The 18,014-nt window shown below is 37.8% G+C and overlaps 3 protein-coding genes across 5 annotated transcripts; 1 reads left to right on the plus strand and 2 right to left on the minus strand.

The window, feature by feature from the left end:
• Positions 1–5,002: 5,002 nt before the first annotated feature.
• hmox2a (heme oxygenase 2a) lies at positions 5,003–9,290 on the plus strand. 2 transcript variants are annotated; one of them, XM_017425686.3, is made up of 7 exons: positions 5,003–5,150; positions 5,702–5,816; positions 6,155–6,272; positions 6,941–7,108; positions 7,282–7,605; positions 7,706–7,838; positions 8,758–9,290. In XM_017425686.3, exons 2-7 carry the CDS (start codon positions 5,719–5,721, stop codon positions 8,883–8,885), a joined length of 969 nt encoding a protein of 322 aa, XP_017281175.1. In that variant the 5' UTR covers positions 5,003–5,150; positions 5,702–5,718; the 3' UTR covers positions 8,886–9,290. The 2 variants fall into 2 exon arrangements, with proteins under 2 accessions (XP_017281175.1, XP_037830773.1); XM_037974845.1 differs by having other exon boundaries at positions 7,706–7,763.
• Positions 9,291–9,800: 510 nt separating this feature from the next.
• tmem186 (transmembrane protein 186) lies at positions 9,801–14,306 on the minus strand. Of its 2 annotated transcripts, none has more exons than XM_037974846.1 (2): positions 14,170–14,306; positions 9,801–10,559 (listed from the first exon to the last, which is right to left on the minus strand). In XM_037974846.1, the coding sequence occupies exons 1-2, from the start codon at positions 14,179–14,181 to the stop codon at positions 9,897–9,899; spliced, it is 675 nt and encodes a 224-aa protein (XP_037830774.1). In that variant the 5' UTR covers positions 14,182–14,306; the 3' UTR covers positions 9,801–9,896. The 2 variants fall into 2 exon arrangements, with proteins under 2 accessions (XP_037830774.1, XP_017281176.1); XM_017425687.3 differs by lacking the exon at positions 14,170–14,306 and adding an exon at positions 11,278–12,100.
• Positions 12,222–14,813, minus strand: LOC108241503. The gene is made up of 2 exons (XM_017425685.3): positions 13,370–14,813; positions 12,222–12,740 (listed from the first exon to the last, which is right to left on the minus strand). The coding sequence occupies exons 1-2, from the start codon at positions 14,489–14,491 to the stop codon at positions 12,594–12,596; spliced, it is 1,269 nt and encodes a 422-aa protein (XP_017281174.1). The 5' UTR covers positions 14,492–14,813; the 3' UTR covers positions 12,222–12,593.
• Between the last annotated feature and the right edge of the window lie 3,201 nt (positions 14,814–18,014).

An 18,014-nucleotide genomic window follows, 5' to 3' on the forward strand; every position in this document is an offset into this window, starting at 1 on the left:
AAAGAATGTTGTGCTGCTCAAAAAACAAAACAAAAAAAGAAAAAGGAAAACAACCTTGAGTTCGGCTCAAAAGAAGGATTATTTAGGCTCCATGAATTAAACTTGAAGACATTTCACTCGGGAACACAATGTATGTTGTGATGCACACTACCCATTGTCCATTGTCAGAGTCCCCCAGCTTCACCCCATGTTACCCCATAACACACTCCTTCTGCTATTACTGGAAAAAACAGAACGTGAACTCATGAATCTCTAACTCTTTTTGTTTTTGTGAGTGTTTTGTCTAGCCTCACATTGCAAGGTGGTGGGAGATGATGTTTTGTAGAAAACAATTAATAAAAAGTTCATGAAGTGTGTTCAAAATCCTGACTTCCCAAAACCAAACAGGACTAACTGCAAGATGATAACAGGCAGTCATTCTTTCTCTTTAACTCAGGAAACACAAAGTTCCTGATCAGAACTTCTAACCACAAAAAAGGTGTTTTGTGTTGGCGACTGGTCAGACTTTCAGTGATTGTCCACCAGATTTACTGGCTTTACCTACATAATATTAGATTTCCTTCAACAAAATGTGAGGTTTCCACTTTAGGCCCCTCTCAGCTTCATGTGTTTTAGGTTTTAGATTTGCTCTAAGGTTAGATGGATGGAGATATACAGGGAAACAGTGAATGTCAGTGTCTAAAAAATTTTGATTTAGTGACAGCAAAAGCACAAATGGGAGGCAACAATTCAAGAGCTATAAGAAGTTCTGCAGAAGATTAGCTTTGTGTTTAGAATGTTGTGATGTGAAATGCTGATACTATGACCTGTTGGCAACAACAAAGTTGTTTGGTTTTAGTCCAACAAATGTCTACAAACCAGGATAGACTTTCCTAGAAGAAATGTAATACATTGTAAAGGTCACAACCTATTGTTTTATGGCTATGAGTCATCTTGCAGAGGTTTATCTACAACATACACTCATTGATAAATAATTGAAACGTTCAGTAAAAGAATGACTATTTGTTCCCCTTGTCTCATTACATTGTCTTGTAGGATCTCTCTCTCCATCCTGTCCTCCATCCACCTGCACATTCTAATGAGGTGATCACAACACTCAAATACCAGACTGTGATCACATCACGCCTGGCCCATGTATACACTTTCCTTTCTTTGTTGCTCTGCAGCTTAACACACATACAGAGGCTCGGGCCACTTCCTGCAGGGGAATGCAGGGAGGTGTGTTTCCAATTATAAGCCTTATCCAAGGTTAAACACACTCACTGCTGGCCACCGCAGCCACCAAGATTTATGGTACCAACGTTCATGCACCCACCCTTAAAAACCACCAGAGAAGCAAATCTTTCCACTCTCCATGGCTTTAAATCTGAAAGGAATGCCTGTTGGCTGCAAGTTGCTCACATTTTGATTGTGTTGCTTGGTTCCAGAGGTGAGAAGACAAATCTTTCAAATCTAGATTTTACTTTTAAATTTGTTCATTCTTGTTGCTTTCTTGGGTGTTATCAAACATCTCACAACATAGCTGAAAGTGTTGTTAAAGAAGCTATTTAACCTACTGTTATACACATAGATAATACTGTCCTGACCCAGCACCAGCTGCAGTAATAAAATCAGATCCTGTCCCAATATCGTCATTTCACTGAACTAAACTTATCTACTTTTTGGAACATTTTCTGACAAGCCATTAACGTTTTCAGATTTTCAGAAGACTGCATGGTGGAATAGCTGGTTTGCAGCTCCCAGCTGGGTCCTTTGTACGTGGAGTTTGCATGGTCACCCCCTGCACACGTGGGGTTTCTCCCAGGTGTGTGACTCCCGTCTCTGCCCAGGTGTGAGTGCGAAGGGTTGTTTGTGTGGCCCTGTGATGGACTGACAAACTGTGTATCACACCTCTCACACTATGACTTCTGGAGATTAGCACCAGTTTCCTGCAACCCTGAACAGGCACAAGGGGATTTAGAAAGTGAATGGATGGAGGTGAACTCTTTTTGGCAAATAAAATGGCAACAAACAAACAAAATCAATAGGCAAATTCATTTGTAAGGTTTAGAACTAAAAATATGGAATTGTTCTATTTTTTTCTTAGTTTTTCGATGATTGTGCATGAGTGAAAACATTTCCCTTAAATCAGCTGGGAACCACTGTGGATCTCAACAACAAATAAGCATTTTGATAAAAAATAAAGTTAAAATAAAAAATACTACAATATAGAATAATATATAACTATTTCTAGATCTAGAAATGTCTTCAACTACAGAATAGAAGTCCAGCTGTTTTGCTTTTTTTGTTTTTTTCTGCACATTTCCTATTCATGCAAAATAACAGAACCTATAGATCAGATACCATAAGTTGCACAAGTTTTACATTTTATTAGACTTAAAGTCAAGCTGATGTTGAATCTGGGCAAATAGTTTACCTGCTCTTTGTGCCCACATTCAGATCTTGATTATCAGAAAAAAAATAAATAAATAAAAATCCCTGTGGCACATAGCTTAAGACTTTATTTTAACTCCAACTGGACAGCGATTTTGAGCGTACGTTTTTGGTTTTTTTTTACTCATCACAAAGAGCTGTTTTGCGTCAAGGCCTCATAGTTATGTCCCCAGGTTGCCCTTATGGTACATCCAGACTAGCCTAAGCTCACAAGTGGACTTTTAGTCTTTATTTAAAGTCAAGCTGTTAACCTGTCCATTCTTAAAAAAACAGACCTGAGAGCATTAATCATTTTATTTCCCTCTGTTCAAGAAGCCAAATGAGTGTCTTAAATTACTTAAATGTTGACCTTTTGATCAAAACTGTGATCAGTTAAATGCTAAACCTACACATAATTTGCCTAAAATCAGAGAGGAATAAACAATGTTTTAAAGACATGTTACAGTTGGGTTTATTATTATTATTATTAAATACAAAAAAAACAGGACCAAAGAAATAAATAAAAAACAAAAAAACATAAGGGGTGTATGCTGTTGGTGCCATCTCTAAATAATCTAAAACCAGAACCAAATCCAGATGTATCTAGTTGTGGATTAATTTAGCCGGAGCCTTTTTGTCATTATTAAAAATAAACGGAAATTCCTCACAGACAGGAAGGTTTCCCCTCTGTGTAATAAAATCCAATGCCACAAACAATCTGGAATGTGGTAAACAATGTCAGGGAACAAGCTGCCCACACGAAGCATGTATGATTAACAGGCTTCAGCATAACTGGACAGTTGATCACAGCAGCAGGAGCTTTATTTGAACCCTCACATTTAGTCACCTTATCCATGTCTGTAGAGTATAAACAACTTTTTGACAAAACACACCACTTAGGCATACTTAAGAGTATTACACATTGCTTCTAAAGGCTGAATGCACCTTCCTATATATTGTTACTGATTAATGAATCAGAGAAAAGCAGCCAAGATATTCATAAACACAGGAAGTTGTATTGAATATAAAGGCAGAGCCACTCATGCGCCAGTGGAGTCGAGGTCAATGCAATATTGTTGATGATAGGAAACTTGTCTCAGCTATTAACAATGACAAAAACAAACGGAGGTGGGACGTTTGGTGCTGAATGTTTTGGAGCAGGACAGCAGCAAGTAAAAATGGGGTTTTCCTCCTGTCGCGCAGAGCTCTCCGGGCTGCAAAACATGAAAGAAGCACTTAGAGCTGCCAGAATCTCTTTCAATGCTCGAAGGTTTTGTAGGAAAAAGAAAAAAAAAACTCTGATCCAATACCTTTGTTCCTTTGTTTGTATTCTCAAGTGTTCTTCTGGGACCCCATAGGTGAACTGAGGGTGTTCTGTATCCAGGGTGTGTCTGAAACTACACAAAAACAGCCCCTATCTGCTGAAGGTTTCAGCCTGATGTATAGATTAACGGGCCAGAAATGTAAATAAACCATACGCTTCATGTGCATTGTCTGGGTTCTTCAGCACTTAACGGGTTTGCATATTTGCACTGTTGAATATTTAATTTAACATATTTAAGAAATTTATTCAGTATCTATGCAAGACAATTGTTACTGGCTGGATGTTAATTATCAGTGCCAGTTTTAAACTTAGCAAGAAGCTCACTTCTCTTTCTGCTTTCACTGTCACACTTTAATGAAATCTTTAAATAAAACTGAGCAGCAACATGTAAAAAGTGAAGTGTCTCACATGGAGTCTGGCGGCATCTAGTGGTCAAAACAGAAAACTACAGCATTTATGAGTGTAGAAAATAAATTAGCTTCAAGTCAGTAAACTTCAAAAAACAAACACATAATGTCACTTTTCTATTTCTTTGCACCTGACTGCAGGTATTCTGTCTTTGTTGTCAATTTATATTCATTAGTTGTTGTTTTGTTTCTCATTTTGGTCATTTTGTATCTTTGCTGATGTTCTGTTTCAATGTTTATTGGGTTTTATTTGAATTTAGTTTATTTTACATATATTTTAAATCTCATTTTGGTCAGTTAGTTATTGTTTAAAGACATGTTTGTTTCTTTGCTTTTTATAATGTCTTTGACATAATTTTGTGTCATATTTCTTAATAATAAGACTAGCATTTTTGTTTTAAATTTAATTATTTACCTGTATTTGCAATGCTTTGACTTTTTTTTCTTTTTCTTCTTTTTTTACTGGGATCTCTAACTTTTGAGGTCTATGGCCCAGGGCCCAACATACACTGTAGAATACAGGTTGTATAATATCTCTGTTTAGTAAAATATGTGTGTGGTCCATATAATATATCTATAGGGCCCAATAGGTCTAGTGTTTCAGTGATGGTAAGTATGAACAAAACTACCAGCAATGTTGTCCAAACAAAAATAAATCAAATAAAACTAATCAGGCATAAAAATCTTGAAAACACTTTATAATGGTTAAGTTATTTTACCATTTAGCTAATATAAACAGAAAATGTTCATTTCAATGTCAGCTTCAAGAACTCCGCCTCCCACCAGACATATGACCCGCCTCTTTTCGGCGGTGAGACTTGTGATTGGTACAAAATGTGACCTCTAACCAATTAAATTTCGCTCTCCTGTAGGACCCTCTCTGATTGGCTGAATGCCAGAGCAACCCGCCTCGCTCGTGACGCACTGCTATTCTTCGACGTCCTCTCCAAGCAGCGTTTAAAAGACATAAACAGTGTGTTTTGGGGTCATTTTTAGTCAAAAACAAGGTAAGATTAAACTCCGTGTGTTCGTGTTAAGACAGAAATCTTTAACTTTAACATGGTAACAAACTTGTAAATGTTACTCGGTACTTGCACGGTGTCAGTGTTGTAACTGTCCCTTCAACTGTCAGTGTTTTTGTTTCACCGCAACAGTTTATCTAAAGACGTGAAAGAATTACTTTATAGTGATGTTTAAATGAATTTATTGTAGTAAATTAACACAATAATCCATTTAGGTTATGTTAGCTCATAAATAGGCTTATTATGCGGCTGACATTTCGATTAAAACAGGAATTCTTAAAGTAAAATAATTTCACAATAAAAGCCGATACAGGCCTAAATCTCTTAATTAGGGAGAGGAGACGTGTTGACAACATTTAGCTTTTATTTAATTAGTACTTAAAATTATTTTTATAAGTTATTCTTTAAACATGTATTTATTTATATTTTATAGTTGTGTTTTTATATGAACTAACAATAGTCTTAGGATTCCGGGGTCGTAATCTGTTTGCTGTGAACTGGCTGATGTATTTTTCTCTTCCTTGTGTCTGTTTAAGGTGAAGTTAACCAGAGAATGAAAGACCAGGTAACCCCAGAGCCCGAGTCCAATGGTGCCACAACACGAGCAGCCAGGATCTCTGAGGATGATGATGATGATGATGGAAATCTCAGGTACAGAACTGCACATTATCTTGCAATAATGTTTGTGTGCACTTTTGTCTGTTAGCAAAATATCTCATGAACCACTGGATACATTTGAATGAGAGCTTCAGGAAGTAATCATCAGATGTCAATCCCACTGGAGCTTAGAAAACAAAAAAGTCAACCCTGTCTGTTTGTTAGTAAAATATCCCCTGAACTCCAGGACGGATTTTACTGAAACTCTCAGAAAGTAATTGTTGGCGGCGGGCAATATGCATTCCTTTCAAGCAATGCTAGGCCTTTGTTTTATAATGCGTTCGAATGTTAAATGTCCGTTCACCTTCTGTTCTCTCTCTGTTTCCACAAAGTTCAACTGACCTGTCTGAGATGTTAGCTGAGGGCACCAAGGAGGCCCATGACAGAGCAGAAAACTGCCAGTTTGTGAAAGATTTCCTCAGGGGACACATCAAAAAAGAGGTCTTTAAGGTTGGTTCCAAATAATCTTAAATAAGTATTAAGTTCAGTTTGTTCTGATGAGAAGAAAACAAACTGAAACAAAAAATCTAGTAACTTGCTGACTTGTGTTGTGCTTATGAGCTTAGTATTTATAGTAGTGAAATCATTTTTGCACGATTGAGTTGAGTGTCTGTCAGACGGCACAGTGGTCACTGAAGTGGACAGCTATTTAAAAGCCATTTTTTAATATTTGTATGGTTTTTTATGTTATAAATGCACATGAATCACTAAAGCGGACACTAGTGCATCATGCAGTACGCTGCCATCTTGTAAAAAATCTCAAAATGTTTGCTGTTCACCTGAACAGACATGTGGAAAAGTTCTTGAATAAATAAAATTTTTACTAATTTTTTTTGTCTGCTCTTTTTTAATGCCCTAAGAAGAAGAAAAAAAACACTTTGGGGAAAGACAAATCCTTGCTGAAGTTATAATGCAAGAAAAGGGTTAAGTTTCTGCTGCATCCTGCATCATAACTGCATATTTCTGCTCATCCAAATATTTTTTTCCAACCTTTTCTCCTGCAAGGCAGAGTGCATTCAGTCTGACCACTACAAAATTTGCTGTTTTGTTTGCCTTAGTTGTGAATTTTGCTTTAGAAATTAGCAACATTTCACCCAGTTTTTCTGTCCCATCATCAGAGAGTCACAGCAGCTTTATACTTTGTCTACGTGGCCATGGAGGAGGAGATGGAGAAGAATAAAGACCATCCTCACATCGCTCCAATCTATTTCCCTGCAGAGCTTTACCGTCGGGAAGCTCTGGGCCGGGACCTGGAGTATTTATATGGAGAGAACTGGGAGAGTCAGGTGAGCAAGAAGCACACAGAGGATGTACAAGTTACCGGTTTAAAGTCATGGGAAAAAACAAGGTTTGATTGAAATTCTACAGTTTTAGATTAAAAACAGAACGTAAATTATTACATTTATGTACATATTATCAAATGTTGTGACAGCTTTCTTAGCTGCATTTGCCCTCACAGATCAGCCTCTCTGCAGGCACCAAGCCCTATGTGGACCGCATCCACGAGGTGGGGCAGAAGGACCCGGTGTTGTTGGTGGCCCACTCCTACACCCGCTACATGGGCGATCTCTCAGGTGGACAGATCCTAAAGAAAGTGGCCCAAAGAGCTCTGAAGCTCCCCTCCACGGGGGAGGGTCTGAACTTCTACCAGTTTGAGGAAATCCACAGCCACAAGGGCTTCAAGCAGCTTTACCGAAGCAGGACGAACGAGCTGGAGCTGGACGTGGAGACCAAACAGAGGATTGTGGACGAGTCCAATAAGGCTTTTGGCTTCAACATGATGGTGAGTCACAGAGTTATTGACCAGAACAACAGAGAGCAGAGATTAAATGAACTAAGAATATTTTCAGATGACGATAATAAGCTTTTTTATTGTGAAACAGGTATTCTCAGAGCTGGAGGAAATTGGAAAGACCATCAAAGAGGAAGTCCAGGATGCAGGTTTTGGACACAGTCATGCAGAAATCATGCAGGGTGGTGATATCAGCAAGTGTCCATACTATGCAGCTAAAATGGGTATAAATATATATATATATATATATATATATATATATATATATATATATATATAGTCTGTTTTTTCTATTGAGTACATAATATTACTACTGTCATATATTACTTCAAGTGTTGCCAATTTTTTTTCCCATGATTATAGTAAATATTTGTTTTTATCTGCACTTTACTAATCTTCCAAAAGGCTAAAAGGACTATTTCTACAGTCTCACTCATCTGTGCTGTAGTGTTAGTTTAGTGTTGGAGTCTGTGTGAAAAAGTTTTAATCAGTTTCCAGCATTAATGCACTCTGTCATGTGGAGGAAACAATAAGAAGTCAAACACATTTACTGGTTTTCTGCTGAATTAGTCCGTTTTGGTTCCTTAAATTGTGTGAATGCAGATTCAGCATTCACGTCACTGTTTTCCTGTATTTATTTTCTGTATGTTTGTTGTATCCTAACTATCTCTGCACACTTTGCACCATTTTAGCCGTTCATGTATCAAAATGTTCAGTTCATTCAGGAGATGGCTGCCATAACTTTTGGCTTTTAAAACTTTTATACATTTCAAAATGTTTACTTGTACAAATATTATCTCAATAGAAATACATTGAGATTTTTTCAGTTCATCCAAAAACAGTTTTATTTAAAATCTGCTTCAGCGTACTTGCTGTTTGTCTTCTTTTCACTTTCAGCTAACGTTTCGCTACTTTTAGCTTTTAACTAGCATTCTTCTACTTTTAGCTTCTAGCTTGGCTTTTGCTACTTTTAGCACTAAGCTAGTGTTCTGCTTCTTTTAGCTTTAATGACTCAGTTTCAGTTTCCTCAGAAAATTTCCGCCATTCAGTGTTCACACTGCAGTTTTGCAAAAAGTGTAATTTCTCAAGTTCATATTTTAATTTTCTGTTTTTAACCGATCTCCGTCCCTCCATTCTTCCCAGCTGTCAGCGGGAATCCCACACATGCAGTCCAGTTGGTCAAGACTCTTCTCAGACAAATGTCCTGTAAGCTGGTGCTGGCCACCTGGGTCGCCATCTTCGCAGGATTTACTGCCTGGTACCTTCTGTGAGCTCTGAAAACAACCTAATGTGCCTGCACTCATCTCATAGCAAACAAAGGGAGGGATTGTTACAACCTTTAAATATTCAGTTGGACAATAAAACCCAGGATTTATTGCATTTCTTAATTGACATTTTATTAGCTCCTTAAATTATTTTACCTGCACTTTGTTTGGCTCAGGGTTTAGAGTTTTTTGGTCTGTGAGTAGCAGTAAAACTGTTTTCTCATGATGATGATGATGAATGTACAATGTATTCTGTATTAACTCTAGCTTTATCATGCAGAACATTTAAATGCATCAACTTCTACTGTATTTAAAATAACTATGGGTCGTGCAGAAAATGTTTTGCTGTTTTTAGAAGTACTGTACAGATGGTTGTATGCTTGTTAATTAGTAAAAATAGTTCAATCTCTCTGCAGTGTCTCTGATTTTTTGCATTTTATAGCGACTGAGAGGAAAAACTGAAGTCTTCTGGTTCTGTGTTTTCAGTCAGTAAATAAGAACATCACATAAACTGCTAAAGAACACTTGCTTACTGAAAGACGATAAAATCAAAGTTGATAAAACTATACAATCATAATATTTTATAAAAGTCATGATGCTGGTTTAAAAGGTATTTATCACAATATATATTAATATGTATTCAATAAATAAATCTGGACATCAATTCAAAGTTGCATTCTTATTAAAGTTATTTACATTTTTGCCTTAAATAAATTGAATACCCAGGAACTTAAGTAGAGATTAACTTTTCAAATCAATCTTCTCAATATATTTGATTTTTCTCATTGGGATTTAAATGATGCAAGCATAACTGTCTTGATTACTGCAACAAAGAGAGGTTAACCTTTTTTTAAAGAGGCTAAAGAAAATTCTTAGTTACACTTAATCTAAGACAGAAAAAAACTCAAGCTACAGATCGAATTTCAGTGATTTAATAATTTATTTTATATTGAATACTTGTCATCACAATATTTGAAAGAATTCATTCTTTTCCAATATATGTTGAACAAATAATGATTAGAAATTTCCAAACACCTTTTCAAAGCCCTGTTTGTCCACCACTTGTCCAAAATAAGTAGAGAAATACATGGTCTCTGGAGTGCTGTATCTCCTCAGTTTCAGTATGATCTCGTTTGGTGAGTCTCCTGTATCCCCGATAGTCATAATGTCTGACACGGGCAGGTGGAAATCCTGACGCTTGCCCCAGAAAGTGAGGTGGGAAATTTTGAGCGTGGCCTGAGTCGGATCCAGGTACATCATCCCCACAACCCTCCTGAAGAAGTGGCTGGCAGCGTACAACATGACGCCAGCAAGCAGCGCAATGCCTGTCGTGTAGCTGACTAGAAAGAAGGAAGCGTGTCCCTGGAAGTAGAAGACATACACCGGGGGCAAGAGGACTACAGTGATAGCTGTTTGGAGCAGTTTGAGCCTGGACACGGCTCTGAGAAGTTTAATGTGTGGCAGGGTGTAAATCAAAGAGTATTTCTGTGTGGGTAGGTCTGAATATTTGACCACGGTTGTGATTTTAGGTACGAAGGACTCATGGGAGCTCTGATGGATTGGTGCGTGAGCTGAAGAATGAGGCTGTAGACTGTTCGGTATCCGGCCTGTGAGCAAACAGGATGCTCTGCTGCAGGACAGGACCTGAGGGCTTAATCTGTTTAGCAACATTGACCGGATCTGTGAAAAAGAAAAAAGATAATTAGATAAAATACTCCCCCAGAACCAAATAATAGACTGACTGTAAGTCAGGATACTGATTAAACCATAAAACGAACCTGTTTATAAATAAAAATCACATATTTAGAGATTTCCTGCAAAATGACTAAATGCAAAACAACCAAATTTTGACACCAAATGAACCCAATCAACAATATGACCACAGACAGACTGAATAAAATATAAAAGGTGTTGGTAAATGTGGTCATGACATGAGTTAAATCCTCAGGTGGGCACAGAACTGTCTCCTGAGAAAAGAAGTGTTAGTATCCAGGCAGGAGGGCATTCTGTTATAACATCTGGTTACATGAGTACAGATCTGAATTAAAACAACCTGCACATATGTTCATGTTATTTTAAATACTATAAATATTGTAAATCAGTTTCGTGATGGTAGAGTTTCATTTGGAGTTGTGGAACACCCTTTCAATTCGCTCCTCCAGCAAATAAAATTAATTAAAAACGAGAAAGAATTGATAAATGAAGTAAATTTATTTTAAATTAGGGTAACTTAAACAACAATTACTTTAGCAACACAATATTAAACCAAGTATGCCATGTCGAGCAAGCAATGTCATGTCATAAATGGGCAGTTTTAGCAAAGTAGCTTGTAGCTAATTACTACGGTTTTTAATTTTTATGAGTTACTTTAGTGGTGAAACAAATATATCAGCCTCACCATGTTGCTCTCCGCGATCGACGGCAGGTTTAATACATGGAAGAAGCCAAAAGCAGAAAAAATGAGACAAACTGCAACTTCAGGTAGATATGAGCAAGCTAAGCTAACAGAATGAAGACAGCCGACTTTGTGACCCGGATGTGCTAAATAATGCCAAACTGTTGCTTTTTAAATGTCGTGTTTACTCGTGTAAGACCCTGGACAAAAATTAAAAATATATAAATTAATTATAAATTTTATCAAAATTTGATTTTTCTGATAAAATTCAATCCGAGCTACAGTCCGTAATTGTATGATATATATCTAAGGTTGCGGTTGTCTTGTGTACGCGGACAATGGACCACATCCTCAGCGGTGTGCAACCTGAAAATGGTCCCGCTAAAATAGTGTTTCTCAAGTTTCGTAGTTCCGTGGAACGTTCTATTTTCATTACAATCGCCACAACATAACTTTCTTAGATACATGACGTCCTAATATTTTTCAAAAAAAGGTTCAACAGAACCAGAGGTGTCTCACATCCTATTAATCTAGTGTTTCCCATTTTTAAATCAGATAAAATTCAGAAAAGTTTCAACTTTGTGATTAGTTTTGAAACAAGATTCAGTCCAACACTCTTTTTACCATTCTGCAAGTGGGGAAAGTGAGATTAAACTTTTGAAGGGAAATTAAAGATACACTCAAATTTGTGATAAAATCAATATGTTTTATCAGAAAGATATCCATTGGAATACCTAAGAATTAACTTTAGATCCACCACTGTTAAAGGATGTTGTGTTGTGTTCATTTCTGAGGAACACCAATGATGTTTCTGGATCAGTTTGACCCAAAGAATGTTTAATTATGCAAAAATGTCAGAAACTCAAAAAAAAAAAAAAATTTGTATCTGATTCACACCATTTAAATCAATATTTAGTGCAACCTCTCACAGATAAAGGATTATTGAGAATAATTAACTTTTTTATTTAAAAAATGCATGTTAAAAAAATGTTTTTGTCCACTGGAAAAAACACTTCTTTTCAAGGAGTGATGTTTATAAAGAACTATTGTGCTCAGGATCAGATTGACATGCTGATTTAAAATCAAACCAAATGAGTTATGAGGATTTGTGTTTAAAATAAACTTTACTCAACCAGTGTTTTGAAATATACAAAATAACAAAATAAGAGATTAGTAACATGAACACAGTGCACGTGTGTCTGAATCTCCACAGTCCAAAAGTGATATTATGCTGTGATAGTAAACACTATGCAATGTTTAAAAACAGAAATACACAAAAATATATACGTGAAAATGAACATCATGCATATGTTTTTTATCTACACAGCACATGAGGGACATGTCATCACAGTGTGCTTTGTGCAAATAAACTTTGCACATTTCACACACGTCATGCTCGTCTTGACGTCATCAGATGACTTGCACACCTGGCACCTCTTCCTCTTCTTTTTACCTCTAGCAGCAACCTAGAAAGAAGGAGAAGATGATGATTACTATGTTATTTGCTGATCCTAAGGTACATAAAACAGGCTCTCAAACTGTTATCATTTTAAACACACAATATTTTCATGCACAACAAATTGAAAACTTTATCAGCTTAAACTATGATGCAGATGTTGTCACCACATCTGCATCAATCTGTTTTCTTGGACAGTATTTTAAACTTATGTTGCTGTTGTTCACATTTGTCCTTGCAAAACAATACTTTATACATGCATTACACTGATCATCACATTTATTTGCTCGCAAGTAACACAGTCTGTTACATTCTTGGATGTTAAATTTGTACCATCTCTATATCTCTTAAGGCACGTGTCAAACTCCGTTCCTTGGGGGCCACTCTCCTGAATGTTTTAGACGTGTTCCTGCTTTAAGACACCTGGTTTAAATGACTGACTTGTGGACGTACTTCTGGAGAACCTGATGATTTGGTGAGGAGGTAATTACACTATTTGATTAAGGCGAGTTGGGGTAGATTAACCTAAAACTTCCAGGACAGCGGAGCCTTGAGGCCTGGAGTTTGACACCCCTGTCTTAAGGCGTCTTTCCCTCGCTAGAAAATTACAGTTGTCCTATTAGAGGTAGCAGCTCTCACCGAGACGATGTTCTGTAGATATGAGGGGCTGTACGACGTTTGATTCAACCTGGTTTTCTGGCGTTGCCCCTTGCTGTCCGTCAAGCAGATCTCTGCCTGTCCTTTGCGCTCAACCAGCTTCACGCTGTGCGTCTCTGGCTGGAGGTCGTCATCAAAAGTTCTGGAGTTTGCAGTATCCATTGTGACGTGTGAAATCGCAACTGTATCCACCATCACGCCTGTTGCCTTGCCTCCTTGGCTGGGCTGGATGGATGCTTCTTCGTCTCTCATCCTGAAGGCGTACTTGCTGCTGCTGCTGTCCTCCAAGACTTTTCTTGCATTGGCTTGCGGTTGCTTCCTCCTGCAGGTTGCGTCTTGGTGTGTGGCACTTTTGCAACGTCTGCACCACTGTTTACGCTGACATATTCTGACTCTGTGTCCTTTCAGACCACATTTGTGGCAGGCGATGTCCACCGTGTCCTCTCTTGACCTCGTTGGGGACAGTCCTCCCAGCTGCTCAGAGGCTTTCATGGCGTTGTTGTCGTCTGGCATTCTCTTGGGAGCTTCATAATTCCAGAGCTTGGTTTTGAACTCGGCAAAAGTCATGGTTTTCCCACTCTGCGTGACGCTAAAGGGTCTGAAGGATTCGGGCAGCCCCTTTAAGACCATGGCTGTTAGCAGCCCGTCGCTCAAAGTCTCTCCCGCGTCTCTTAACGCTGTAATGGCAGTCTCTGCTCTGATAATGTACTCAGTCAGGCTCTCACCGTCCAGCTTTGTGAGTGAGGTCAGCTCGGCATACAGGTTTACCATCTGGGGCTTACCCTTGCCAGCATAATGGTCTCTCAGGATCCGGAGGGCTCTGCGTCCATCATCGGCGGCATCTCTCGTCACGAGGGACAGGCTTTTATCGTCGAGGCACCGGACCAGCTCCGCGTAGGCCTCGGCGTTTTTCTCCCCGTCTTCCTCCGTCTCGGAGTCTTCGTCGCTCTCGCCGCGCGTCGGCTCGGACAGAATGGCGTCTTTCAGCCCCTGCGACCCGAGGTGTTCCAGGAATCTCGTCTCCCACAGTTCGTAGTTTTTTTCGTCGCCGTCGAAAGCCAGCTTCGACCAGCTGCTAGATTCAGCGGGACGTCTGCTGCTCATGGTGCTAAGCTAGCGTGCTACTCGTCCACAAAAAACTCTTCTTTTTCTAGTTTTTCGTAGCAAATTTCTCTTACCTAACTCTGAGTAACACTGGGCCCATATCCTGTTAGCAGAGTTATTTAGCACAGCAGTTCCATCGCACGTACAAAGTTATTTATAACTCCAGACGGGCTAATACACACGTAAGAAAGTGAATTGGTTTAATAATCGATTCCAATTTTTCGGTCAAACCATTTTTTTTGTTTGTGTTTGTGGTCGTTCATGTTACATTTCAAATGCGAACTCCATCAGTCTCCAGTTCCCGAGAGGACCCGCATGCGCAGAAGAGGGTTTGACGTCACATCCGCCAGCTTTGTTTACGGAAGTAAATACAGTCGCTGTGTTATTGCCAAGGAAACACGCATCGCTCTAAGCTCTAAACAGGTTGAAATATGAACAACGAGACAACTTTAAAAATATTCGTAGTGTTATCATATTTCTCATCAATGAAAGCCCTAAAAAGGTGGGTGTTTTTTTGGCAGATTAATGAAAATAAATGGTTTTGACACCTTTTATGGAGACACTTTGGAGTCTCATTTTTTACAGTCTGTGTCTGATGAATCTGTTCTCTGTGTTGCAATTCCCCGCTTTGTCTATCACACCATAATGGTTTAAGCATTGTATCACCCATCATTGCTGTCTAATCCTTTGATATAGGAGGGGGTGCGTTTTTTAAAAAAAGCAAATAATATCTGCATCCCAAATGTTGACCTACTGATGTGAAACTCATACCATTAGCTCAGAAATTTGAGCAACTTCTGTTTCCGTCCTGTATAACCCATTTAATGTAATCTATTTAATGTAATACATATATTTCTCCATTTTGTATTTTAAGAAGTCTGTCTGCTATTATCATTGGAATTTCACAGTTATCAGTCTTGAAAGGAAACTAAAAGAAATAAATCTTACATTGCAACTTTAATAAACATGAAACATGTATGAACAATTTTTAATTCGTTTTGATTTAAAAACCAAATAACTATTTAATTACTTTCGACAAAATGATGTACATAACAAGGTATTGTCAGAAATACTCTAAGCAAAAATTGTGTCAAATCCAAAACCTGCAAATGTACTGAACTGTAATAATAAAACAAGAAGATTTGTACAAATACAGAAATAGGTACACATTGCACAGCAATTCGTCACCTTCTTAAAATAATTGCCTAAGTCATTTTTTGCAATGTTTCAGGAAACACAAAAAACTGAACGATTTGTTGATTGTTGAGATGATTTAGGCAAAAAAATAATTTTTGAAAAAAAATGACTTAGGCAATTATTTTAAGAAGGTGATGAATTATCATTTTCTGAAGTGATAAGTAGGAGAGGAAATATGTGAATGCAATTCATGTAATTTAAATGTTTCCAAATAAATGTGTGTATGTGTCTTGTGCAATTTGTCAATGAGAATTTTCTCAAAACACAGTTTTTGATATAATGTTTCACATAACGCCTGTCAGTTGCATTGTGGACTTATACAACTTGTAATTCCACATTGCTTTTTATGTTACAACAAAGCTAGCCAAGCAAGCCTTATGTATAGCCTAAAGCACTTTGGGAGAGGCAGGTGATTCATGTTTGTTAATTATGTTAATGCCTCAACTGTAGCTGTTTTACATTGTGTGGTGTTAGGGCTTGTTCATTTATTTATTGTGCGAGGCCATGTATATGAAAACGTGCTCATGAGAGTCATGAGATTTATGAAAAATTAAACATTCTTGTTATAGTTTTATAAAAGTGAAAGAAAAGTATTTAAATAGGCATTAACATGAATCCACCACAGAATGAGGAAAACCCGTTCTATGTCTGGCAGAAATGCACAGTGTAAGTGAGCCATATCACCTTACATAAACACAGGACGCTACATAGGCACATAAACATATTTTTGGCACTAATGGAACCCCATATTTAGCTGACATCTCGGTGTACTTTCTGTGCAGATGGATTTGCGTTTACAACTTGCAGCCATTATAAAGTTTCAGGGCGTCTTCTTATTTTTTTCCACTTCTTTTAAGCACAATGTTTGAAATATTTCGAAAATGTATCGGTATAAACATTTTCTTGCGTTAAAGTAGCACTGATATGCTATTTAAGGAAGGAGCTATCAATGATAGCTATCAAGATGGTCGCAGGGTGGTGACGCGGAGAGTTGGGTGTTGGAGCAACGCGGGAAAGTAATAAGGAATATACTTGGTGGAAAAGGTGGTTTGGCATAAACTGGTATGTGAATGGTTCGGATGGAAATGGAGGTAGGAAATGAGAAGGACGGGGATGGTGAAGGGTGGACATCAGTAGGAAAAGGAAAAGAAAGAGGTCGTGGAAGAATTAAAATGGGTGAAGGAAAATGCATCGGTGATAGTCAAGGTAATAAACGGGAATTGGAGGATAGTAGTTCAGAAGAAGAAAGAATAGTGAGGAGGAAAGTGGTGAGGGAGGAATTCAAAGTAATATTAAAACTTAAGAACGAGGAAGATCAAAATAAAATCAGCCCCATTGTGGTATCAAGAGAAATTAAAAAGAAAATTGGAGAAGTAGAAATGGTAAAGCTTTTGAGAGACGGAAGTCTTTTAGTAGTATGTAAAGATGTAGAACAAAAGAATAAGGCTTTAAGAGTGGATGACATTTGTAAAAAATTAGTGATTGAGAAAAAAATCATGGGAGAAAATAAAAAAACTAGAGGAGTGATTTATGGGATTCCTCTAGGTGAAGATCTTGATAAAATTAAGAAAAGTGTTGCAGGGGCAAAAGTGTACAGCTTGAAAAGATTGTTAAAAACAGTGAATGGAGAAAGAGTTGAAAGTCTGTCAATACTGGTTGAGTTCGAAGATAAGGAGTTACCAAGAAACATTAAAATAGGATACCTCAATTTTCAGGTCAGGCCATATGTACCTCCACCACTTCGGTGCTTCAAATGCCAAAGGTATGGACACATAGCAGCAGTGTGTAAAGGGAAGCAGAGATGTCCAAAATGTGGAGAAGAGCATAAGATAGAAGAGTGTAAGGAAGAAGTGCAAGAGAAATGTTGTAACTGTGGAGGAAATCACAGTCACGTTTGGAGGATGTGAAGTAAGGAAGAGAGCAAAAGAAATCGTACAGATTAAAACGAATAAAAACATAAGTTATGCAGAAGCAGTTAAAAATGTGAAGGAACAGGAAAAAAGAGAGATTGAACAAACAGGGAATCAAAATGTAAAACAAAACAAAGTTCAGATGGAAGATAAAGTCACAATACCAGTAGAAAAACTGATATTATTCATAGCTTATGTTATCAACTGCACTGACCAAGCCAAACACAAAACTGAGAAGATTAAAATAATAGTGAGAGGAGCTGAAAAGTTTTTGGGCTTTAAAGAGGGATCATGGGAAAACATAAATAAAAAGTTGGAGGAAGATGGGAGATCAGAACCACCAGGTGAAAACGGGTCATGCTAATATTACAATGGAATGCAAGAAGTTTAATCGCTAACGGACAGGAATTTAAAGG

The sequence above is a fragment of the Kryptolebias marmoratus genome, linkage group LG3, assembly GCF_001649575.2.
Source record: "Kryptolebias marmoratus isolate JLee-2015 linkage group LG3, ASM164957v2, whole genome shotgun sequence".
In the NCBI taxonomy this organism is placed as follows: Eukaryota; Metazoa; Chordata; class Actinopteri; order Cyprinodontiformes; family Rivulidae; genus Kryptolebias; species Kryptolebias marmoratus.

Coding starts and splice junctions, on each gene's coding strand:
- hmox2a (XM_017425686.3), top strand. CDS start 5,719: ATGAAAGACCAGGTAACCCCAGAGCCCGAGTCCAATGGTGCCACAACA. Junction 5,817..6,154: donor GATGATGATGGAAATCTCAG/GTACAGAACTGC, acceptor GTTTCCACAAAG/TTCAACTGACCTGTCTGAGA. Junction 7,606..7,705: donor CTTTTGGCTTCAACATGATG/GTGAGTCACAGA, acceptor ATTGTGAAACAG/GTATTCTCAGAGCTGGAGGA.
- LOC108241503 (XM_017425685.3), bottom strand. CDS start 14,491: ATGAGCAGCAGACGTCCCGCTGAATCTAGCAGCTGGTCGAAGCTGGCT. Junction 12,741..13,369: donor ATCTACAGAACATCGTCTCG/GTGAGAGCTGCT, acceptor CCTTCTTTCTAG/GTTGCTGCTAGAGGTAAAAA.